The following is a 26,557-nucleotide window of genomic DNA, read 5'->3' on the forward strand; positions in this document are numbered from 1 at the left end:
GGGCTTGAAGAACATTGTGTACAATTCGAGCGAAAGATCTTGCCACACCGACCGAGCGCCCGACAGGAATTCCATAGAATATTTAGGAGACATAATCGAGAGTTTATTCCGTGCAGAAATTTCTCCACCGCCACATGGACAGCTGTAGATGCAGCATTGCTCCAAAGACTTGTCGGGTGCATGCAACGTCGAGTTGGTGCGCTACGCCGGGCCCGATATTAGGAGGTATCTCATGACTTTTGTTGCCTCAGTGAACGGTAACCCGACCGTCTGCAGGTAAATTTTGTCTAGTCTGCAAACTGTCAGAGGACAAGTTGCCATAGCCAGACAGCGGCGGACGTTCCTGGACAGTGGGCGAGTTCCGTCGGCGAGGTAGACGTGACCATTGAGCATCAGGCACGTACAGCAGGTGGAGAACCCGCCGGCGTGAATAGTACAGCGTGCAGTGTGTGCCCGGGCTCGCCTTGGCCGGACGTGACTGGCTACCTGGGGCCGGCCAGCGGGGACTCGTAAACAGCCGACAGTCGTAAACAGCGATCGGCCGCCGCGCATATTGCATGCGCGCGGCGTATAGCTGGGCCGCCCGCTGCCCTAGCCGGGGACGTCATTCCGCATTCTCCAGCCGGCACTGCTGCTGCGTTTCCCTCGCTACTTCAGCGCGGTCCGTAGGCAATAGTCTTCCTTCTTCCTAAGAGCTAAGCCGTATTCCGGCTGTGAGTTCGTCTGGGACGTGATAACTACCTACGCAATGGTGGCGCATTTGTATGGCCCAGAAAGCAATACGCAGTAGCTACCACCGAGCTTTTCGTTATTTATACACAATTTGGTGCAATAGCAGACAACACCAAGAGCAGAAGAAGTCTCAAAAAGTGTTTTTCCAGGTGTACATGAAAATAAGCTAATCGGCCCATACAAATTTGGCAGGCCTAATATTTAACGCCACTGTGTCCCATCGCAGTTCACCTCCGTAGCAATGTTCGACAGCGTCCAAGAGGATGGTCACCTGTTGTCTTATAAAAACGTTTATATAAGGATTTTTTCTTGGAATGCTAGAATATCAGTATTGATATTCCTGCACTTAACTTAGGATCCACTTAGCAACTAATAAATACACGAAATCCTTCGTTGCTAAATTTACCTTTATTACAATTTTAATTAACGTGGAAGCCATAAAAACACCAAACATTGAGGCAAAATGTACGCATCCGAAACCTATTTAAAAAAGGAATAAAATCACGTAAATTTGTTTCCACAAGAGTAGAACACAACGCGCCAATTCGGATCTCGCTAACACATTTTACTGACATTAAATATAACAAGATAAATAATCATACATGTAACGAGAACAAATGAATAACTCTATCAACCTTTACAGATGAGAATACGACTATATCCACGAAGGTTCGCGCCCTGGGAAGGGAGAAACTTAACTTCAAGATATGAGGTGATTCAGTAAGCTCTAATTCCACTCGACAAACGTATTAACGGTATAAGCGAGACAAATGTACTGAAGGATAGCCGGATGTGCCGTAGCAAAAATGGCCACTATCAACCCCGTCAGGACGCGACCCCCGTGAACACGTCAGTTTCAGCTACCTGCAACATACACAGAGTCATCTGTAGCTTCTTAAAAAACAATTAATAGGAAAAGGCACAACGCGTAACACACTAATAAAATATGAACGACTACTTCACAGAACTAGCTCCTCTCCAGACAAAGCAAACAGCAGAATATTAATAACACATTAAATACTTCGAACCTATAACAAACTAAGATACCACGTAATTGAATAACGTCTTGAGCTCATAGAATACTTGTCCGTCAGCTTAAGCAAATCCGCGAATACAAATCTCGAAATATGACAGGAATTATTGACACATCTCAATGTCAATGGCCAGTAACAAGAACCCATACATGTCCTCGCAGCAGAAAAACCCCAGAACACAACAGTGCACCACCGCCATATCAAACCCGAGGTCCCATCAAGTCACTGCCGGGATCTCTCGCTGACCCTGCCCACAGCGTACAGGCGTCGTACCACAGGTCTCACGGTAAACGCCAACAAGCCACGTCCGACCCTGCGAATATCCGCCCGCTGTCTCTCTTCTCTCTCTTTTTAACCAACCGACCACCGGCCTGAATCGCGGAAGGCAAAGATGGACACCCTATAATCGATGGCAGCGATGCCATTCTAAGTGCGAGAACACTGGCGCCAACCACGCGACGGCTCAAGTATATCAAAGAAGAGCGTTTAGTTCTGTCAGTCAAAGAAACGTTTTAGTTTTTTTCCTTTTTTTTCAAAGAATGGCTTTGAGATCCTTACAAGGAAGAGTTTAGTTGTTTCGAAGAAGTTTTTCCACAAGGGATTAATCTTTCGGAAGAAATATATTATTTTCTTTGTAGGAAGAGCCTTAATTTTCGTGATTAAGTACTTTAATATTTTTCGAAGAAGGTTTTAATGTTTTAGAAGCAGGGTTGTCATAGTCCGTATAAGATTTATTAGTTTTCGTAGGAGCAACATTACTTCCTCCAAAACCAGCTTCTCAGTTTTTCAAAGAATAACTTCTCTGTTTTTCGAAGGAGCGTTCGTTTTCTTTATTTTCAAGAACTATATTCTGCTGTTCAGAAAGAGTATCTTGATTCTAAAAAAGGTTTTCTCATTACTAAAAATTTTTTTACTTGTTCAGAAGATCTTTGTTAGATGACCAGAAGATATGTTTTTAAGTTTAGGAAGATGTGTTTTTCAGCTTTCAACCAAAGTTCTGTATCAAAATACAAGAAAAAATAATAAGTAAAAATAACTGCGACATCAACGTACATAAATGCCTTCCTTGCAAAGGCCCCTACTTCAATTCCTAGTACTACCAGTGATTTTTCCTTGCTAGGAGCATTGCCCAACTGAGAACTTACATGAATGGGAAATAACGGCAATAACTACTGGCAAACTGAAAAATACGGGAGAGCGATGTGTTCACCTCTTCTAATTTTTTTAACTAAGTGGGAATCCTTTAGATCCCAGTATGCGCAGCGACCGTTGAGTATTCAAATTTGAAGGACAGCAGTTAGTCGCAAAATTTATTGAAGCAGATCTGGATTTCGGCTGTTACACAGTCATCATCGGTGCAGTTACCAAAGAGTGACGTAGGTTTGTGTTAGTAACGTAAACGCGTGTCATTTATTAATGTTTACGCTCCGACATGTTGTGTCCTATGTCACTCTTTGGTAACTGCGCCTATGATGACAAAATAATAGTCGAAATCTATATCTGCTCCAATAAATTTAGGACTGATTGATATTAACCTTTCAATTTTTTTTGTCCGTTTTGGATCTCAGTATCCTAACTGGCCTGACCCGTCCCAGCACGGCTTGCTTTCCTGTGGTATTCTCTAAACTTCAGGGCAGCGCTATCAGCCAACGTCATCAGTTATTTGCAGGATATATCCCAATATCAGTCATCCCTCAAAACCTCTTGCCTTCTGCAGTTCTCTCTATGATCACGGAAGTCTAGTATCAAGGAAGCTCTCCCCTGATATCTTAACACACGTGCGATCATCCTATCCCTTCTTATCGACAGTCTTTTAAAGGTCTTTCCTTTCATGACTTCTGCTCAGAATCTCTTCATTCCTTACCTGTTCACACCGTTTCCAATATCCTTCTGTAGCATCTCAGACCAACAGCTTCTCCGCTTTTACGGTTTTCACACTGTCCACGATTCACTACCAGACAATGCTGTGCTCCACACGTACAGTCTCAGAAATTTCTTCCTAAATTTAACCCAGTTTTTGACACTAGTATACCTATTTTGAGTAGGGATGATTTTTATGACGAACTTCCTTGATCCTCCATACTTTTTCTAAACTTAACAAGTCCTTTTATTCTTCCCCACTTTCACTGCAGATAACACACCCATCCGCGAATCATGATTGAGATGCTTCCAACCCAATTTTAATCCTACTTCGTTTTATTTTCATAATCGCTTCCTCGAATAACGTGTTTCAAATGGCTCTGAGCACTATGGGACTTAACATCTGAGGTCATCAGTCCCCTAGACTTAGAATTACTTAAACCTAACTAACCTAAGGACATCACACACATCAGTGCCCGAGGCAGGATTCGAACCTACGACAGTAGCAGCCGCGTGGTTCCGGACTGAAACGCCCAGAACGGAGACGCGAATTCGAAGACTTCTATGCATAGCAAGTGACTGAATTTATTACGGTATATTCCTAAGATCCCGATATCGAACAACCTTGAAAATTTTATTGATATCTTTATCCGTTTCTGAGATTCAGAGGTTCTAAGTTACCCTATTTGTACACGTAAAATACGCACGTAAAAATCCTGTGTGAAACGAGAACGTAGTTTATAAAATGACTTATTGCGTAAAAATATGCTGTATAGCGTCTCCGTTATCATCAGAACGGTTCTGGGAACCATATGTTGTAGTGCCGAAGTACATGAAAATTTTTTATGCTGGTAAAATCCGGTTTGAGATGTAAAATTAATATTGCGTTATTTCAATTTCACGTAAGTGAGGTTTCAAAATTCTGTTGTCCCAAAAAGTTTTTCTCATGTGAGTGACATGCCCTGATGTAGTAGGGAAAAGAAGGGAATAGGGCAACCAGCACTGAAATGCTCGTACCAGAGTACAAAAAGGAGAAAACTGAAGTAGGTGGAAGCCAGTAATAATCATACAGTTTATGACAGCGAAGAAGAGAGAGATCTTGGCAGTGTCACGAGACAGCAGGAATTGCAAGGAAGGAATGAGATAGTTGCTGTACAACCGTGCTTATCCAATTTACAGCGAAACCGGTATGATGCACTTCTTTTTAATCAGATTTCATCATAATAGATGAACGAACTAGTCGAGAGCACAGCGCAACAACAACTATGTAGGGCTTACCATGGTGCAGTAGGGTCTAAATTGTTTCATTATTATTGTTATTGTTATTATCATTATTAGTGGCGAAGGTCATCCACAAAGCATTGGCAGTCTAAAGTCTTCTAACTTTTGACAATTCAAAAGTAGGGAGTTCAGCAATCAAGTGACATACAAACAACAGGTCTACGTAGAGGGGATGAAATCCAAACGTCGTAGAGGATTGGAATGTGGGTGTAGGAGAGGGAGTAGAAGAAAGGATTACGAGAGAACATGGGCTTGGTAGTAGGAATGAAAGACGAGGGGTACTACCTGAGTTGTCGAATAAATTTCAGGTAATAATAGTGAATACTCTGTTCAAGAATCACAAGTGGAGCAGGTATACTCTGAAAAGGCAGGGAAATATGGGGAGATTTCAGTTAGATTACATATTAGTCAGGCAGAGATTCCGAAATCAGATAGTAGATTGTAAGGTGTACGCAGGAGCAGATACAGGCTCAAATCCCAATTTAGTAGTGATGAAGAGTGGGCTGAAGTTTAAAAGCTTAGTCAGGAAGAATCAATGCTCAAACAATTGGGATACGGAGGAACTAAGGCATGAAGAGATAAGCTTGAAGTTCTCCAAGGCTAAAGGCTATAGATATTGCCATAAGGAATAGCTCAGAAGCCACTTCAATTGAAAAGTTGTGATCATCCCTGGAAAGTGCGCTCACAGAAGTTGCAAAGAAAATGTTAAAGAAGGCAACTGCGAAGAAGCCATGGGTAACAGAGGAAATTCTTCAACTGATCGACGAAAGAAGGAAGCGCAAAAATGTTTAGAGAAATTCAGACGTACAAGTCACTTAGGAATGAAATAAACAGGAAGTTCACGGAAGGTAAGGTGAAATGGTTGCAGTAAAATATGTGAAGAAATCTAAAAACAAATGATTGTCGGAAGGACTGAATCAGCGTATAGAAAAGTCAAAGCAACCTTCAGCGAAATTGAAAGCAAGGATGGTAACATGAAGAGTACAATGAGATTTCCACCGTTAAATGCAGAGGAGAGAGATGATACGTAGAAGGAGTTATTTTAAGATTCCTTTGGCCGGTAATACTGTTATGATGATTGAAGAAAAAAATGATAGTCGATACAGAAGATATAGGGGCCCTAGTATTAGAATCAGAATTTAAAAGAGCTTTGGAAGGCTTAGGATGGAATAAGGCACAGGGGATAGATGATACTCCATCAGAATTTCAAAAATCAATGGGATAACTGGCATCGAAACGACTACGGTCCTGGAAAAGACATTCGACAATGTAAAATGGTGTAAGATGTTCGAAATTTTGCGATACACGGGGTAAACAGGAAACATACAACATGTACAAGATCCAAGAAATGATAATAAGACTCGAAGAAGAAGAATGAAGTGCTCGGGTTAAAAAGGGTGTAAGAAAGAGTTGGATACGCCCACATACGGCACGCGATCTCCACACGATGTGCTTACTTCATCGATTTCTTAGCCACTGGTGCCCCCAATACTTATCTTCTCACATTAAACACCTATCATCATTCCACAATCGCAACACCAGATCGGATACGTCTATCATCTTGGCTGTACCTTTACATAACACAAAATCTTTCTCCGTGTCATTCTCCATCTCAGCCATACGGCTATGGAACGCGCTCCCCTGTGAACTGCGTCTTATCCAGAACTACTCAACATTCAAGAGGGAACTCAAAGCTTACATATTAGGGACGGTATAACCACCATTCTTGTGCCCCTCCCATCTCTTTCTTTCTCCTCTCCATCACAGCTTCGAATTTTACCGTTCTATTTCTCTTCCTCTAACCTATCTACCTCTTACATATCTCTTTCACCCCATTCTATCGTCTTATGTCTCTGCTCGACGAGAATAACTCACAAGCTGCAAGAAAATTCCCAACTAACAATGGGACTGACATTCAGAAAAGAAAAGTATGTTTACTTTCATATACATAGTCATTATTATTATTATTATTACTATTATTATTATTATTATTATTACTATTACTATTATTATTATTGATTGTTTTAATTATTTTTTATTGTTATAATTATCATTGTACTACTGTTATAATATCTATTTTTTTTCTTTAACATCAATACTGCATAATAGGCTATATGTCCTTAATGTTAAGTAGAAACTGTAACTCGTTCAACCTGAGTATGCCTGGTTAGGTGTAAGAGAGGGCCTGAAGGCCCTAATCTTGCCAGGTAAAATAAATGCATAAATAAATAAAAATAAAAATAGTCTTTCGCCTCTACTCTTCAATCTGTACGTCGAAGAAGTAATGAAGGAAATAAAAGAAAGGTTCAAGCTTGGAATTAAAATTCAAATTGAAAGGATATCCATGGTAAAATTCGCTCTCAACATTGCTATCCAAAGTAATGATGCAGAAGAATTACTGGTTGTGTTGAATGGAATGAACTGTCTAATGGGTACAGAATATGGATTGATAGTAAATCGAAGAAAGACGTGAGTAATGAGAAGAAGCAGAAACGAGAACAACGAGGAACTGAGCATCATAATTCTTGAACACGAAGTAGATGAGTTAAGGAATTCTGCTACCTAGGCAGGAAAATAACCCAATACGGTCGGAGCAAGGAGGACATCAAAAAGAGGCTAGCGCTGGAATAACAGTCATTCCTGGCCGAAAGAAATCTACTTGTATCAAACAAGGGACTTAATTAGAGGAAGGACATTGTGAGAATGTACGTTTGGAGCACCGCATTATGTGTTAGAGAAACATGGACTATGGTAAAACTGGAAAAGAGGAGAATCGAAATATTTGGACATCCGGTGCTACAGAAGAATGTTGAAAAGAGATGGATTGATAACATAAGGAACGATGAGGCTCTCCAGAGTATCAGTGAGGGAAAGAATACACGGAAAACACTGACAAGAGGGGTAGGATGTTAGGGCATCTGGTAAGACATCAGCGACGGATTTCCATCCTTCTAAGGTGAGTTGGGAGGGTAGAAACCGTAAAGGAAGACAGCTATTGTAATACATCCAGCAAATAATTGAAGAAGTAGGTTGCATCTCTGAAATGAAGAATGAAGAGTTTGACACAGAAGAGGAATTCGTGGCGGGCCACATCAAACCAGTCACAAGACTGATGAAGCACAAAAAAAAAAAAAGAAGAAATCTCTAAGTATAGTGCATACATTTTAATCTGGTTCATTTTAAATGAGGGTGCATGGTATGGGTGAGGCAAGTACCGCTAACGAGGAAGATGCTTCAGAGGGAGCATGTTTTGTACCAAGTGACTATCCTCAATGTGAAACGTTAACTTCCTTTTTCTTACAACGTTGGAGGTAGCACTCACGATGCACTGCAAACTGCGTCACCATCCCATGACAAAAGTTGTTAGAAGTAAGTAAGAGCAATTGTTTCACATAATCATTACTTAGTGGTTTAATAAAACAGCTACAAAAATTAAATATCGATTACCTTCCGTCATTTTAATAATGGAAGAGTTCAAAGAAACTTCTTTTTCAGTTTAAAGTTTTGCTAGGCGCTGACGTCGATGGAGGGAGGGGGTAACAGTCTGAGAGAGATTGGAAACTACTACTCTAGATTGTTGTATATAGATTTTACACTGTAGATATATGCTCTACACTGTATGTATCTCTCTCTCTCTCTCTCTCTCTCTCTCTCTCTCTCTCTCTCTCTCTCTCTCTCTCTCTCTCTCCATGTGTCAAAAAACCACACCGTAGATAAATGATAAATATTATATGCTAGGAGTTTATTGGCATCCAGGAAAAGCTGTTGTAAAGCAGTCGAGGAACGCAGACTGCCTGTGCTTGGCTCTACAATGCTAAGAGGCGAGCACTTTGTCGGACGTCGATTTTGTGGCTGCCATGGCGAAGCTCGTATGCGAACGGATATTTGGCTGCCTTGCTAAAAGCAAGCCTCATCGACAAAGCGGGAGTCACAATATTGTATGACGGTTTTTCCATTTTTAACGTGAATTCGTAATATGCAACTACATTCAGGAGTTTCTGCACCTCTGGAGGTGCTTTCTGAGAACAAAATACTCGTCTTCAAAGTACAAATCCGTATATATTTTTCAGTAAAATGCGTATATACTGAACTTTTCTTCAGAAGGCGAAATGGCTTTACGAACTTCTGTAGAATTATTAACAGCACACCAGGAACAAAGGTACGTGTAGTTCGAACCACATGTGATGTGGGCGAGTCTACTGGCCGGAGAGAGACTCCAGAACGAATGAAATCCGTTACGCGCCCGCCGGCCTCAAAGGAACAATGCCGGCTGCGGAGAATGGCGACCGCTTCCGTCGGTATCCGCTAGCGAGATCTGTGCTGCGAGCCCGCATAGCGCCTTATCTGCTGGCTCTACTGCGGACGTAACATCATGCGAATGCTCTTATAACTGCTCTCCACCACCGGAGGAGCTGAGAGAAAACGTAGTAGCAGTGCCGGCAAAGAGGAGCAGTTGTTGTTTGTTTTGAAAATCTGCTGTAATTCAACGTACTGGCAATGCTGGACATCGGAGCAACAGAGTGCCTTACAGGCATTCAAAATTTGACTCCTGCATATTGAAGGCAACGATCTTACATTTGAGTCGGTCAGGGTACTATTGGTTCTAAAATCCAATTGGTTGGGATTGGTTCCCAAGTATGTGAGTGGCTCGAAGACTTCTTAAGTAATAGAACCCAGTACGTTGTCCTCGATGGTGGGTGTTCATCGGAGGTGAGGGTATCATCTGGAGTGCCCCAGATGAATGATCTGTTGGATAGGATGGATAGCAATGTGCGGCTGTTTGCTGATGATGCTGTGGTGTACGGGAAGGTGTCGTCGTTGATTGACTGTAGGAGAATTCAAGATGACTTGGACAGGATTTGTGATTGATGTAAAGAATGGCAGCTAACTCTAAATATAGAGAAATGTAAATTAATGCAGATGAATAGGAAAAATAATACCGTAGTGTTTGAATACTGCATTAGTAGTGTAGCGCTTGACACAGTCATGTCGATTAAATATTTGAGCGTAACATTGCAGAGCGATATGAAGTGGGACGAGCATGTAATGGCAGTTGTGGGGAAGGCGGATAGTCGTCTTCGGATCATTGGTAGAATTTTGGGAAGATGTGGTTCGTCTGTAAAGGAGACCGCTTATAAAACACTATTACTACCTATTCTTGAGTACTGCTCGAAAGTTTGGGATCCCTGTCAGGTCGGATTGAGGGAGGGCATAGAAGCAATTCAGATGCGGGATGCTAGATTTGTTAGTGGTAATTTTGATCATCACGAGAGTGTTACGGAAATGCTTCAGGATCTCGGCTGGGAATCTCTAGAGGAAAGGAGGCGTTCTTTTCGTGAATCGCTACTGAGGAAATTTAGAGAACCAGCATTTGAGGCTGACTGCAGTACAATTTTACTGCCGTCAATTTATATTTCGCAGAAAGACCACAAAGATAAGAGAAGAGAGATTAGGGCTCGTACAGAGGCTTATAGGCAGTCGTTTTTCGCTTGTTCTGTTCGGGAGTGGAACAGGGAGAGAAGGTGCTAGTTGTGCTACGAGGTACTCTCCGCCACGCACCGTATAGTGGATTGCGGAGTTTATATGCAGATGTAGATGCAAACATGAAATAATTTTAATTCTCAAGTGCATTTTGGTGATACGTTACTAGTAAAGGTACTGAAACCTTATTAAAATTAGTATAGGGAAAATAGATTTAATTTATTTGTAAATGTCCGTGGTGTATGTAACATATAGCATGTGTATGTGTCGTTGCCTAATGTGTTCTCGACAATGGAAGACTCACGCCTACATATGATTAAAATGACCCTGCCTTTGCCAACCCAGACCTGTCTGTCGACCTAAGCCTGCTGTTGACAATAGAAACCAAAAAACTGAACTCCGTCCGAACAAGCCTTGGAAGGCCCAACGGTACCGACCGACCGCCGTGTCATCCTCATGACACAGGAGTCACTGGATGGAGGGGCATGTAGTCAGCACTCCGTTCTCCCGGCCGTGTGTCCGTTTAGGACAGCGGAGCCGCTACTTCGTAATCAAGTAACTGCTCAGTTTTCCTCACAAGGGCTGAGTGCACCCTGCTTGCCAACAGCACTCGGCAGGCCGGATGGTCACCCATCCAAGTGCTGGCCCAGCCCGACAGCGCTTAACTTCGGTGATCTGACGGGAAACGGTGTTACCACTGCGGCAAGGCCGTTGACAGTTTCGACATTGGCAGAACATATGTTTGACTTCCCTTAGACCGCACGCCATATTATTATATGGACACAGAGTTAACTGATACTGATTAGCGGTGGAAAACAAAGGCGCCACACCCTTACTGTCACTTTCAGAACCGGCCGCTGTCACCGAGCAGTTCTAGGTGCTTCAGTTCGGATCCGCGCTGCTGCTACGATCGCAGGTTGGAATCATGCCTCGGGCATGGATGTGTGTGATGTCCTTGGGTTGGTTAGGTTTGAGTAGTTCTTAGTTCTAGGGGACTGATGACCACAGCAGTTAAGTCCCATAGTGCTCAGAGCCATTTGAACCATTTTCTTTGTGCCGAACCGGTGTTCTGATTATTGGAGTGTTGGGCTCTGTGAAGATGATGTACGTGGCATACCTGTAATTCTTTCCCTACACATTGGGGGCATATGCCTTCCACGAACTCCTATGGCAGAAATGACTTTAGTGCAAGACAGAACACAAGATTTCGCTTTGCTCCTCAGCTAGGATTAGAAATTCGAATCAGGTATTCCCTCATAAAGAACCGCTTCAATGTGTTTCAGACTCCACAGAGAGATAAGGAATCCTCATTCGGATAAAAAGAATAACATATCTGTTCACGCAGAAAGGACTCAAGTGCTCTTTGCATCACAAGCAACGCTTCTCGAAACCTAGCCGCCAGATTGTCTGCTGTGGCTTTTGCCAGTGAAGTCTACATCTCCCTCCTCAGAGGCAAGTGTCTTCTACCAGTCCCGGCAAAGAAGTGCTCTCGATCGATCCCCATGCCCTACTCCCTCCTGCACACACGGCGTCCAGGTTCGCGCTCAGATGGCAGATCCTAACTGCTGTTAAAACACATAGGCCATAAATCAGCCACCCGATCCCCTGAAACTCACACTCCTTTCAGTACATTTTCTACAAGTTTCTGTTTCCATTCCTACACCCTTAGAACACCGCCAATCAATATGTGTCTCTTCTTTTTGGCAGGAAGCGTGGCCCAACGCTTCGTATGAGAAGATTCCTTTCAGGTCAGATCGTGACCATCCCCTCACATTAAAATGACGACTTTTTACTTGTTTTGTCCCATGAACCATGATTTATTTTCTAAGAATATTCTTAACAACCCATAAACCATGGACCTTCCGTTGGTATGGGGCTTGCGTGCCTCAGCGATACGGATAGCCGTACCGTAGGTACAACCACAACGGAGGGGTATCTGTTGAGAGGCCAGACAAAGGTGTGGTTCCTGAAGAGGGGCAGCAGCCTTTTCAGTAGTTGCAAGGGCAACAGTCTGGATTATCGACTGATCTGGCCTTGTAACAATAACCAAAACGGCCTTGCTGTGTTGGTACTGCGAACGGCTGAAAGCAAGGGGAAACTACGGCCGTAATTTTTCGCGAGGGCATGCAGCTTTACTGTATCATTAAATGACGATGGCGTCCTCTTGGGTAAAATATTCCGGACGTCGAATAGTCCCCCATTCGGATCTCCAGGCGGGGACTACTGAAGAAGACGTCGTTATCAAGAGAAAGAAAACTGGCATTCCACGAATCGGAGCGTGGAATGTCAGATCCCTTAATCGGGCGGGTAGGTTAGAAAATTTAAAAAGGGAAATGGATAGGTTAAAGTTAGATATAGTGGGAATTAGTGAGGTTCGGTGGCAGGCGGAACAAGACGTCTGGTCAGGTGACTACAGGGTTATAAATACAAAATCAAATAGGAATAATGCAGGAGTAGGTTTAATAATGAATAGGAAAATAGGATTGCGGGTAAACTCCTACAAACAGCATAGTGAACGCATTATTGTGGCCAAGATAGATACGAAGCCCACACCTACTACAGTAGTACAAGTTTATATGCCAGTTACCTCTGCAGATGACGAAGAAATTGTAGAAATGTATGATGAAATAAAAGAAATTATTCAGATAGTGAAGGGAGACGAAAATTTAATAGTCATCGGCCGGCTGTAGTGGCCGTGCGGTTCTAGGCGCTACAGTCTGGAACCGAGTGACCGCTACGGTCGCAGGTTCGAATCCTGCCTCGGGCAAGGATGTGTGTGATGTCCTTAGGTGAGTTAGGTTTAATTAGTTCTAAGTTCTAGGCGACTGATGACCTCAGAAGTTAAGTCGCATAGTGCTCAGAGCCATTTTAACCATTTTTCAATAGTCATGGGTGACTGGAATTCGAGTGTAGGAAAAGAGAGAGAAGGAAACTTAGTGACTATGGATTGGGGCTAAGAAATGAAAGAGGAAACCGTCTTGTAGAATTTTGCACAGAGCACAACATAATCATAGCTAACACTTGGTTTAAGAATCATGAAAGAAGGTTGCATACATGGAAGAACCTTGGAGATACTAAAAGGTATCAGATAGATTATATAATGGTAAGACAGAGATTTAGGAACCAGGTTTTAAATTGTAAGACATTTCCAGGGGCAGATGTGGACTTCGACCACAATCTATGGGTTATGACCTGCAGATTCTAACTGAAGAAACTGCAAAAAGTTGGGAATTTAAGGAGATGGGACTTGGATAAACTAAAAGAACCAGAGGTTGTACAGAGTTTCAGGGAGAGCATAAGGGAACAATTGGCAGGAATGGGGGAAAGAAATACAGTAGAAGAAGAATGGGTAGCTTTGAGGGATGAAGTAGTGAAGGCAGCAGAGGATCATGTAGGTTAAAAGACGAGGGCTAGTAGAAACCATTGGGTAGCAGAAGACATATTGAATTTAATTGATGAAAGGAGAAAATATAAAAATGCAGTAAATGAAGTAGGCAAAAAGGAATACAAACGTCTCAAAAATGACATCCACAAGGAAGTGCAAAATGGCTGAGCAGGCATGGGTAGAGGACAAATGTAAGGACGTAGAGGCTTATCTCACTAGGGGTAAGATAGATACTGCCTATAGGAAAATCAGAGATACCTTTGGAGATAAGAGAACAATTTGCATGAACATCAAGAGCTCAGACGGAAACCAAGTTCTAAGCAACGAAGGGAAAGCAGGAAGGTGGTAAGGGCGATGTACTTGAGGACAATAATATGGAAATGGAAGAGGATGTAGATGAAGATGAAATGGGAGATACGATACTGCGTAAAGAGTTTGACAGAGAACTCAAAGACCTGAGTCGAAACAAGGCCCTCTGAGTAGACAACATTCCATTTGAACTACTGACAGATTTGGGAGAGCCAGTTCTGACAAAACTCTACCGTCTGGTGAGCAAAATGTATGAAATGGGCGAAATACCCTCAGACTTCAAGAAGAATATAATAATTCGAATCCCAAAGAAAGCAGGTGTTGACAGATGTGAAAATTACCGAACAATCAGTTTAATAAGCCACAGCTGCAAAATATTAACACGAATTCTTTACAGACGAATGGAAAAACTAGTAGAAGCCGACCTCGGGGAAGATCAGTTTGGATTTCGTAGACTTATCTTAGAAGAAAGATTTTTTTTTGTCGTCAGTCTACTGACTGGTTTGATGCGGCCCACCACGAATTCCTTTCCTGTGCTAACGTCTTCATCTCAGAGTACCACTTGCAACCCACGTCCTCAATTATTTGCTTGACGTATTCAGTCTGTGTCTTCCTCTACAGTTTTTGCCCTCTACACCTCCCTCTAGTACCATGAAATTAGTTCCCTCATGTCTTAGCAGATGTCCTATCATCCTGTCCCTTCTCCTTATCAGTGTTTTCCACATATTCCTTTCCTATCCGATTCTGCGTAGAACCTCCTCATTCCTTACCTTATCAGTCCACCTAATTTTCAACATTCGTCTATAGCACCACCTCTCAAATGCTTCGATTCTCTTCTGACGTACATCCACAGAAATTTCTTCCTTAAATTAAGGCCGATATTTGATATTAGTAGACTTTTCTTGGCCAGAAATGCCTTTTTTGCCATAGCGAGTCTGCTTTTGATGTCTTCCTTGCTCCGTCCGTCATTGGTCATTTTACTGCCTAGGTAGCAGAATTCCTTAACTTCATTGACTTCGTAACCATCAATCCTGATGTTAAGTTCCTCGCTGTTCTCATTTCTACTACTTCTCATTACCTTCGTCATTCCCCGATTTGCTCTCTAACCATACTGTGTACTCATTAGACTGTTCATTCCGTTCAGCAGATCATTTAATTCTTCTTCACTTTCACTCAGGATAGCAATGTTATCAGCGAATCGTATCATTGATATCCTTTCACCTTGTATTTTAATTCCACTCCTGAACCTTTCTTTTATTTCTATCATGGCTTCCTCGATGTACAGATTGAAGAGTAGGGGCGAAAGGCTACAGCCTTGTTTTACACCCTTCCTAATACGAGCACTTCGTTCTTGATCATCCACTCTTATTATTCCCTCTTGGTTGTTGTACATATTGTATATGACCCGTCTCTCCCTATAGCTTACCCCTACTTTTTTCAGAATCTCGAACAGCTTGCACCATTTTATATTGTCGAACGCTTTTACCAGGTCGACAAATCCTATGAACGTGTCTTGATTTTTCTTTAGCCTTGCTTTCATTATTAGCCGTAACGTCAAAATTGCCTCTCTCGTGCCTTTACTTTTCCTAAAGCCAAACTGATCGTCACCTAGCGCAGTCTCAATTTTCTTTTCCATTCTTCTGTATATTATTCTTGTAAGCAGCTTCGATGCATGAGCTGTTAATCAAGAAAGATTAAGGAAAGGCAAACCTACGTTTCTAGCATTTGTAGACTTAGAGAAAGCTTTTGACAATGTTGACTGGAATACTCTCTTTCAAATTCTAAAGGTGGCTGGGGTAAAATACAGGGAGCAAAAGGCTATTTACAATTTGTACAGAAACCAGATGGCAGTTATAAGAGTCGAGGGACATGAGAGGGAAGCAGTGGTTGGGAAGGAAGTAAGACAGGGTTGTAGCCTCTCCCCGATGTTACTCAATCTGTATATTGAGCAAGCAGTAAAGGAAACAAAAGAAAAATTCAGAGCAGGTATTAAAAACTTTGAGGTTCTCCGATGACATTGTAATTCTATCAGAAACAGCAAAGGACTTGCAAGAGCAGTTGAACGAAATGGACTGTGTCTTGAGAGGACTATATAAGATGAACATCAACAAAAGCAAAAAGGAGGAAATGGAATGTAGTTGAATTAAGTCGGGTGATACTGAGGGAATTAGGCTAGGAAACGAGACACTTAAAGTAGTAAAGGAGTTTTGCTATTTGGGGAGCAAAATAACTGATGATGGTTGAAGTAGAGAGGATATAAAATATAGACTGGCAATGGCAAGGAAGGCGTTTCTGAAGAAGAGAAATTTGTTAACATCGAGTATAGATTTAAGTGTCAGGAAGTCATTGCTGAAAGTATTTGTGTGGAGTGTAGCCATGCATGGAAGTGAATAGAAGCTTTTGAAATGTGGTGCTACAGAAGAATGTTGAAGATTAGATGGGTAGATCACATAACTAATGAGGAGGTATTGAATAGACGTTTGTGGCACAACTTGACTAGAAGAAGGGATCGGTTGGTAGGACATGTTCTGAGGCATCAAGGGATCACCAATTTAGTATTGGAGGGTAGCGTGGAGGACAAAAATCGTAGAGGGAGACCAAGAGATGAATACACCAAGCAGATTCAGAAGGATGTAGGTTGCAGTAGGTACTGGGAAATGAAGAAGCTTGCGCAAAATCGAGTAGCATGGAGAGCTGCATCAAACCAGTCTCAGGACTGAAGACCACAACAACAACATTCTTAACAATTTATTTTATTTACTAGCGATTCATCAAGAACATTAACACAGTAATCACTCTATGTAAGCATGGAAGTAGTTGCCAGGGACTAACTGATGAAATCATGACCAAATTCCTTTTAACAAATGGGAATTTTATTCACTTTAATAGTGTCTAAAAGCATTTTTTAAAAGAAACAGATTTAAAATTATAATCAGAAAGCACCCTATAAATGTCAAAGTTACAATTTATTCAGAGGCAGAAAGAAACAAGTTTTGACTGTATGAGCTGTCGGGCAGAGAAACTTGCCGCTCCTTTTTGACACGGCCGTAGTTACGAGGATATCAGTTGACTTCCTAGCAGCTGAGGAAAGCTCCGCCTACCATCCTCCAAGGAAACCATGGGTCTGAAGATGGTTATACAAATATAACCGAAACCGGTCACCTATGTTATTGAGACATCATTGTTGTGATTAAGACTGAACTTTAGTTAAAATGTGTATTTTTGTAGTACTTCTGATCTGACTTCAGTGTCAGAAAATTCTGGCTGAGACAGATGTATGAAAAAATGTAAAAAAGTGTATTAAGTGAACGAAAGGAAGTACAATGCAAAAATTTGATAAAGTTAAATCTTTGTTAATGAAAAGCATTATTTTGAATAAAAGGTAATAATTTTCCGAATTAGGTAGTTTAGAGGGAACTTTTAAACTACTACGATTGCAAAAATGACTGCCACAAAAAAATCTTAACAATTTTCTATTCCTGTATAGTAGTGACTTTTTTGTTTTGTCGTATGTAATCGGGAATAACTGATTGTTTTTATCTTATGAATTTTAATAAATGTCTTAAAGGAAAGAAAACCAGTTAACGTTTTTATTTAAAAGAAAAGAGAAATAAAATTGTAAACGTTATATATACACTCCTGGAAATGGAAAAAAGAACACCGGTGTGTCAGACCCACCATACTTGCTCCGGACACTGCGAGAGGGCTGTACAAGCAATGATCACACGCACGGCACAGCGGACACACCAGGAACCGCGGTGTTGGCCGTCGAATGGCGCTAGCTGCGCAGCATTTGTGCACCGCCGCCGTCAGTGTCAGCCAGTTTGCCGTGGCATACGGAGCTCCATCGCAGTCTTTAACACTGGTAGCATGCCGCGACAGCGTGGACGTGAACCGTATGTGCAGTTGACGGACTTTGAGCGAGGGCGTATAGTGGGCATGCGGGAGGCCGCGTGGACGTACCGCCGAATTGCTCAACACGTGGAGCGTGAGGTCTCCACAGTACATCGATGTTGTCGCCAGTGGTCGGCGGAAGGTGCACGTGCCCGTCGACCTGGGACCGGACCGCAGCGACGCACGGATGCACGCCAAGACCGGCACGCAGTGCCGTAGGGGACCGCACCGCCACTTCCGAGCATGTTAGGGACACGGTTGCTCCTGGGGTATCGGCGAGGACCATTCGCAACCGTCTCCATGAAGCTGGGCTACGGTCCCGCACACCGTTAGGCCGTCTTCCGCTCACGCCCCAACATCGTGCAGCCCGCCTCCAGTGGTGTCGCGACAGGCGTGAATGGAGGGACGAATGGAGACGTGTCGTCTTCAGCGATGAGAGTCGCTTCAACCTTGGTGCCAATGATGGTCGTATGCGTGTTTGGCGCCGTGCAGGTAAGCACCACAATCAGGACTGCATACGACCGAGGCACACAGGGCCAACACCCGGCATCATGGTGTGGGGAGCGATCTCCTACACTGGCCGTACACCTCCGGTGATCGTTGAGGGGACACTGAATAGTGCACGGTTCATCCAAACCGTCATCGAACCCATCGTTCTACCATTCCTAGACCGGCAATTGAACTTGCTGTTCCAACAGGATAATGCACGTCCGCATGTATGCCGTGCCACCCAGCGTGCTGTAGAAGGTGTAAGTCAACTACCCTGGCCAGCAAGATCTCCGGATCTGTCCCCCATTGAGCATGATTGGGACTGGATGAAGCGTCGTCTCACGCGGTCTGCGCGTCCAGCACGAACGCTGGTCCAACTGAGGCGCCAGGTGGAAATGGCATGGCAAGCCGTTCCACAGGACTACATCCAGCATCTCTACGATCGTCTCCGTGGGAGAATAGCAGCCTGCATTGCTGCGAAAGGTGGATATACACTGTACTAGTGCCGACATTGTGTATGCTCTGTTGCCTGTGTCTATGTGCCTGTAGTTCTGTCAGTGTGATCATGTGAAGTATCTGACCCCAGGAATGTGTCAATAAAGTTTCCCCTTCCTGGGACAGTGAATTCACGGTGTTCTTATTTCAATTTCCAGGAGTGTACATGCACATTTACCAGGTGTGTCTACTAAAAGTAGTCAGGCTCGTTTTCTCTGGTGTTCGGAACATATTTGCAGCCCAGATTTTGCAATATGTAGCAGCAGTCAATCCAAATAAATAATGCTCACCACGTCCATCATGCGATGCCCTGATCTGACGGAGAGCGTCCGTTTGTTTTCCATTACCCCGACAAACAAAATGATTTTTGAAATGGAATTTTACGTGACCACTCGACAGGGCGGTCACAGGTTAGTCTGGAGCGATACTCGTTATGTCAGTATGTGTCAAAATAAATGTTAAAACACGCTAATAAACAGTTCCCCGCCAGTGGATCAGTTCCGCCCTGGTCCGTGCTGACCGCTGCTACCATGCATCAGCGCTGCTCAGTCGCTGATTGAGTACTCGTGTTTTAATATTCCTGTCAATACATATCGATACAACGAATATCGCACTGTCTTACTTTGGGACTTATATATCGGATGGGAACGTAATCTTCCACTTTGAAAATTTTGTTTGTAATAGGAAACACACCGACACTTACCAAGACGTGACGAGTAGTATTCTTTTGGGCTCACTCCAGCTGTACGCTGAAAAGCTTAAACTGCAAATATACTCCGAAACACCACAAAAAACACTCTTGACGACTCTTAGGAAAGACTCCCACATAGTGCTTGATTTGTACAAAAAGGGGTTCTGGCATTGAGAACTTGCACAGGGGGTGGGGTGGAGGGTGTTTTGAAATTCAGACCTCCTAAATCGTTATTTTAAAGCTTTTCTGTACATTTTTAAACTGTTAATACAGTATTTATATTGGTAGAAAGTAAATTTCTGTCGTACTATGTCTCAAAATGTGGAGCTCTAATTTTTTTTCCGTCAGAGGTACCGGTGTGGTACCAGGGGATACTGGTTACCACCGCCACAAAACGAGCATTGTATGTAAGGGATGTTCAAAATTACAGCGATAAACGTCAAGGGCGTGTAGGTGTCGTGAGGAACGTCATCTAAGGACGGTACAGACCCTACAGCCAGAGGCGCCTGAATATATATGTATATGTAGGGATGATGGTGAAGGATAAATGTATCAATTTGAGCTAAGGGACCCTTGTTCACAAATGAACAAGTCGAAATTTACGAGCGAAAATCATTCTAAAGCTTCTGTCCGTGGAACACACGTAGAGATACTATTTTTGCCAAGAATTTATGGTAGGTAACTTTTAGAGGTAGCAGTGTGAACGAACACAAGAAAAAAGCACAGTAAATATTGGCTCTAAAATGCATGCCTGAAGAGGTATGAGCACTTGTTGAATAGGGGAGATGTCTACCACAGTAGCGAAGATGAACAAGTGCTCCTGCATCATCAATCATGGAGTTCGGAGCGCATTTTTACTAGACTTTTTTTCTCATTTTAGTCCACACTATCACCTACGAAAATGGTTTACCTTACTACCTTAGCAACAACCATGCATGAATTCGACTGTCGGAGCCATCAGAACAATTTTGTATTATAACTTCGTTCGTTTCTGGAGCAGGGTCCGTGAACTCAATACATTTGACCTTCCCTATCATCCCTGAAAGTTAGTATCAACGAATCATCCTGTGTATAACTTATATATATGCGCCCAAGCTGTTAGTCCTGTAGGAGAAATTAATAGGTCCTTTTTGTAGGAAATTCAATGAAGATAAATTTTGTACTGGGACACGTTAACACCACAGGCCGTAGTTCTCGAATTATTCAATAAAAACGTATGAAACGGAGGGTAACACACTATTTCAATGACTCTCTAGCGAAAACTTATCCCAGTACAAAATTTAGCTACATTAAATATCCTACAAAAAAGTCCTGTTCATTTTTTCCATTGGGCTAACATTTGCACGTAGCAAGTGGAAGAATGTGAAACTTCGTAGCAAGTTGGAGAATATGAAAATTTCGCGCTTGGTTTTTGAAGCCGTTGCAGGTTGCATAAAATTCATCGGTAAGGCCAGATGAATCACATTCTCTAGCAACTAACGTCGTCGCGGTTCACATTCGGGTGTTGGGGACGAGCTACAATTATATCGGTCACTTTCATGATCGAGCATACAAAAATTAGACGAAGTTCCCATTACGATAGGTCGCATATTGTTGGCTTCCTTATAGATATTACATTGCATTTACCCACATTCGACGTTTCTTGACATTTAGTAGCAAAAACCCACAATTTCTTTCTCCATCTACAGTTTTTATGTCCGCCTCTGTTACCGCCTACCACGGAAGGGGCCCCGGATTCGATTCCCAGCAGGAGACTATTGTGTATCCTTCATCGCCATTTTCATCAACATTGTCTCGCAAGTCACCGATGTGGCGTCTACTAAAAAGGACTTGCAATACGGCGGCCGAACTCCCCCGAATGGGGCCTCCCGGCCAACATTGCCATACGATCATTTCCATTTCCGTTACTCTCTACAGATCCTTCTGGTACGACTGAAGTTATTCCCTGATGTCTTAACACATGCCCTATCATTGTAACCCTTCTTCAAGTCAGTGTTTTTCATATGTTCCTTTCTTCGCCAATTCTACGAAAAGTTTCCTCGTCCCTTACCTTATCAAGTCACTTAATCATCCGCATTCTTCTGTACCTCGATATCTGAAATACCTTGATTCTCTTATTCTCGGTTTTTTTTCACAGTCCTTGTTTCACGACCAAATAATGCTGTGCTCCAGACGTACATTCTAGGAAATTTCTTTCTAAAATATAAACCTTTGTTTGATACTAACAGTCTTCTCTTGGTCAGAAATGTCACACTGTTCCAGTGCTAGTGTGCTTTTTATTTCCTTCTTGCTTGGTCCCTTATAGGTTGTTTTTCTTCTAAGGTAGCAGAATTTATTAATTTCGTCTACTTTGATGTTAAGTTTTTCGCTATTCTTATTTCTGCTCCTTCTCGTTATTTCCGCTTTTCTTTGTTTTAACCTTAATCCGTATTCTGTACTCGTTAGACTGCTCATTTCATTCGACAGATCCTGTAATTCTTCTTTGCGTTCTCTGAAGTTAGCAATGTCGACAACAAATATTAAAAGGGCGATTAAAAAGATTCCTTTCGAAGACGGTAAATCCAGAATCGGTATGCCAGTCAGGAGAAATCGCCGTGAGCACCAGACTGGAGATATCCGTTTGTTAAAACACCGTATCGTGCTGCATGAAGTCCCCAACTGCCTGCTGGGGATCGTAGTCCGACAGGAATCCTCGACTCTCTAAGGGGCCTAAGTCGTGAAAATTGCTTGGGGAGAGATCAGGGATATAAGGCAGTTGCTCTAGTGCTTCCCACTTGAGGTGGTGTAATTTCTAGGTTACGACATTTGCGTTACCATGAAAGAGCACCACCCTGTGGCAGTTTTTCCAAACGGTGGTTTTCGACAAGATTACTGCTCCATACGCATTCTTCATTCCACGATGGATGTGTACCCTTCGGCAGCACTTGGTGATAACGTCGCCATAATTCAAGTTTCCGCATTTATTGCACGCACATCAAAATGCCGTACTCGCCCCTTGCCTTCACGTCGGTGTTTGTATACCCACGTCCTCGAATGGAAATTTTGTGACCTCCTCTTATATCATCTATTTTCTTTCAAATATTTACTATCAAAAACAGTGTTGATGACAAATTATTTATTCCGGTGACCGGTTTCGACCACAACTGTGATCATCTTCAGACCAATGAGTAAGAACCTCCTTCTGGTGGTAAGTCTGGTGGTAAATCACCTCCACCTCCTCCTCCTCCTCCTCCTTCTCCTCCTTCTTCTTCTTCTTCTTCTTCTTCTTCATCTTTGCGGTATCCCAACTGGTAAATCTGGTGGTATAGACCACCAGATGGAGGTTCTTACTCATTAGTCTGAAGATAACCACAGTTGTGGACGAAACCGGTCACAGGAATAAATAATTTGTGATCAAGACTGATTTTGATAGTAAATATTTGCAATAACATTTTTGATGCCGCTCTTGAATCGTGTTTTTACATCCGTCATTGGCACTTCACTGTATAGATTGAACAGTGGGGGCAGAGATCTGCATTCCTGTCTTACACCCTTTTTAACCTGAGCACCTCATCCTTGGTCTTCTATTCTTATTATTCACACTTGGTTGATTTACACATTGCATATTTACCCATCATTTCCTAATTTTCTCAGTATTTCGAACATTTTGCATTATTTTATTTTTTCCAGGTCGACAGAACCCAAGAGCGTCTCTTGTTGTTTCTTCTTCAGTCTTGCTTCCCTTATCAAGCGCGTCAGGACCGTCTACCTGGTATCTTTACTTTTCCTAAGGCCGTACTGATCAGCGTCTAACAGATCCTCAGTTTTCTTTCCAATTCTTATGTATATTAATTATCCTTGTCATCAAATTGGATGCACGACCTGTTAACCGATTGTGCGCTAGTTCTCGCACTTATCGGCTTTTTCTATCTATGAAATTGTGTGGATGATATTTTTTCCCCAATGTCTGATGATATGTCGCCATTCTCACAGATTCCACTACATTAGACTGAATAGTCGCTAGCTTGCCAGTTCCCCCAATTATTTTAGAAATTCCGATTTAGAGCTGCCTATCCCTCCTGCCTCATTTGATCTTAAGCTTTCCAAAGCTCTTTTAAATTTGATTCTAATACTGGATCCCCTATATCTTCCTTATCGATTCCTGTTTCTTCTCCTACCACAAGTCTTTCACGTTATAGAGGCCTTCAGTTTACTTTTCCCACCTCTGCGCTTAACACTGGAATTCCCATTTCACTCCTAATGCTGCCCTCCCCCCCTTTCCTTGCTCCTATTTTTTTAATACAATATTATACTGTAAATATTATGTGGTCTGTTACCCTTCCAGGTTAAACACAAAATGTTATTTTGGTTTCTGTTCCAGATTTCTTTCCATTGTAATGTACAACGGTATTACGGAAGAATTGTGAACTGTTGTTAGTTCAGTCAACGAAGTGCTATACCGTCGAAAATCTTCCACAAATCTAGAAAGACAATCTAGCTGTTTACCTATGCCTACTATTTCCAAGATAATTCTCCTTAAGTAAGGAAATGTTTCATGAAGTTTTTCCCACTTCTAGGGCTTACCACTTTACTGTTTGTTACGCATTACAGTATTCAAAACGGCAAGCAACAATTGGCTTTAAGAGACTGAAGTGGTGATGGTGTGTGACCAATCGTACCTTGTTAGGTCCTTCGGCTGGATTGTCCACTAAATTCTACGCTTCTTGCACTGTCATCATCCGTAATCTCACATTTACATCTAAATAAAGGTCTCGATTAGAATACCCCATTCATCATGAACGAAATACTCTCTCATATTGATCCTGCATTAAATCTCATGTCATCCACACAGTTTCCATACCTTCGTAGCCACTACATTTTCCTTTATCAGGGAATATAGTAAAAAAATTCCATAATCCATCGCTTTCGTCCATTTAACTGGCTTCATGTCCTGTCAGCTGATTTTCCTTTTAATTACAATTAGCATAACCACTGGCATCCAATTTTTATTTGCCGTACACATTCGTAACAATGCTCGCTACCCATTAGAATGATTCAGTCAAGTGACTGCCTGGGTTCTAAGCTGTTACCAGAGTTACGAGAGCAGAGTGACCTTTCCCATTGGCATCCGGCAGTTTTACAAGAATCATTCAGCCCTCTTCACTCAGACAGAAACAATGACTGACTATGCACTTCTGCCCATTTCAGGCAGACCCTGGGCAATGGCACGCTGTACTTTCCACCATTCCGAGCTGAAGACTACAGGGAGGAAGTGCACTCCGCCACATACCGCTGCAAGGCATCCAACCTGGGTGGTGCAGTTCTCAGCAGAGATGTCGTAGTCCGAGCTGGTGAGTACCACATACCACTCTACGAATCAGCCCGACAAGTAACGTCTTCTGAAGAAGCATGATTCACCAGTATAAGTGTGGATCTTGTAGACGGTCACTAATGCAGTCATCATAATGAATCGTTGACCATCGCAATGAACCATCAACGAAAACTCTGATTTCATTTACCTGTATAACTTCAAAGTGGGTCGCCTTTTTAAGAGAATGCAAGGGCTATCTTCAGCAAAATATCGCCTTCGTAACTGTAACTGATTACAGTCACACAACAATAGTAACGAATCTGTGATTTAAGGAGCCATCTAGAAACTTTAAGAACACTGGGTGCAATGGAACAAGACACTTACTTGAGAAAATGATGCTGTTCTTTGATTATCTCGTGCACTTAGGGACGATGCTAAGCTATTAAAAGCTCTGGTGCCAATATAATTATGTGTAACATGTATAAAAGAGTAGTGAATGGACTGAAGGTACGAAATTAAAAGTGCCTGACGGTCATAAAGGGGCGCTGAAGGTTCTAGCTAACTAGTAACATGGGCAATAACAAATCGCAAGATGCAGCTAAACATCCTCTGGTGGGAATCAAGGACTATACGAAACAGCCCAGAGGCTTATCTCAGAAATGTGCTTAACCGTGTCTCAACACTCATGCCACACAGCAGATACGAAGCACAAAGATTTAATGAGAGAAAGCAGCTTAACACATCCTACAAAACTGTAAGATAGAAGCAACACTACAATTCAAAATACCCACCGTAACACACTGGTCTAACACAGCGCTCCATATAACGTAGGTAAGCAAAGGAAACCACAGAAAGACCACGAAATATGAATTATCAGTGTGAATTGCAACGACTACATGTAGTTTTAGTCAAACGTAGGTCGTGAAGCAAAGAAAAGTACTCATGTACACAGAACAGGTTGAAACCTTCCCGTCTCCTCTACATCTCTTTTGTTACGCAAGTTTCCCTTCTACAATAACCCATGAAACCTTCCCTTAGGATTTCTACCTCTTGCTTAATAATAACAAATGAAATCTACCCTTTGAAATTTAGTCTCTTTCTCAATCTTTGCATACAAATTTAATTGCTGCTTCTTAAAAGCGATTTGCTGATTATTTCGACGAAACATAGAATGTGTCGTCGTCGTGGCCCTCAGTCGTTATCTGCAATAACCCAAAACTGTTTCTTACCTTTTTTACTGTTACTGGATCGCCATCTGACTGCTACATCGAACTGCGACATGAATATACTTACTCTGTTTTACTATACTCTATTAGCTGCTGGTGGGCTGTCATAATAAGTGGTTGTATTTATTATCAAAGCTGATGTTATTCTTTAATAGCAAAGCTGGCGTTATTCTTTAATTAATTTGACTGAAGTTAGGTAATTCATAGTTAAACTTTTTCTTGACAACAATAAAATTTTGCAAAGTTTTACGTTGATGGTATTGAGGATGGATTATAATCAGTAATGCAATATTGCTGGCAAAAATTAATTATATTTCGAATGAAATGATTTTATAAACGTTCAAATGGGACTTACTTTTTACAATAATCTTACAACTAGCATTGTTCAAA

At 42.2% G+C, this 26,557-nt stretch overlaps 1 protein-coding gene and 1 pseudogene across 1 annotated transcript in view; one reads left to right on the forward strand and one right to left on the reverse strand.

Annotated features, from left to right (window-relative positions):
• LOC126284516 (Down syndrome cell adhesion molecule-like protein Dscam2) overlaps positions 1-26,557 on the forward strand; it is a 1,260,408-nt gene that overhangs the window by 436,674 nt on the left and 797,177 nt on the right. Inside the window, exon 4 of the mRNA XM_049983498.1 lies at positions 24,839-24,981. Coding sequence (XP_049839455.1) covers positions 24,839-24,981 — 143 coding nt within the window. The remainder of the gene's footprint in view (positions 1-24,838; positions 24,982-26,557) is intronic.
• Positions 10,987-11,104, reverse strand: LOC126289143 (5S ribosomal RNA; annotated as a pseudogene).

The sequence above is a fragment of the Schistocerca gregaria genome, chromosome 1 (genome assembly GCF_023897955.1).
Source record: "Schistocerca gregaria isolate iqSchGreg1 chromosome 1, iqSchGreg1.2, whole genome shotgun sequence".
NCBI lineage: Eukaryota > Metazoa > Arthropoda > Insecta > Orthoptera > Acrididae > Schistocerca > Schistocerca gregaria.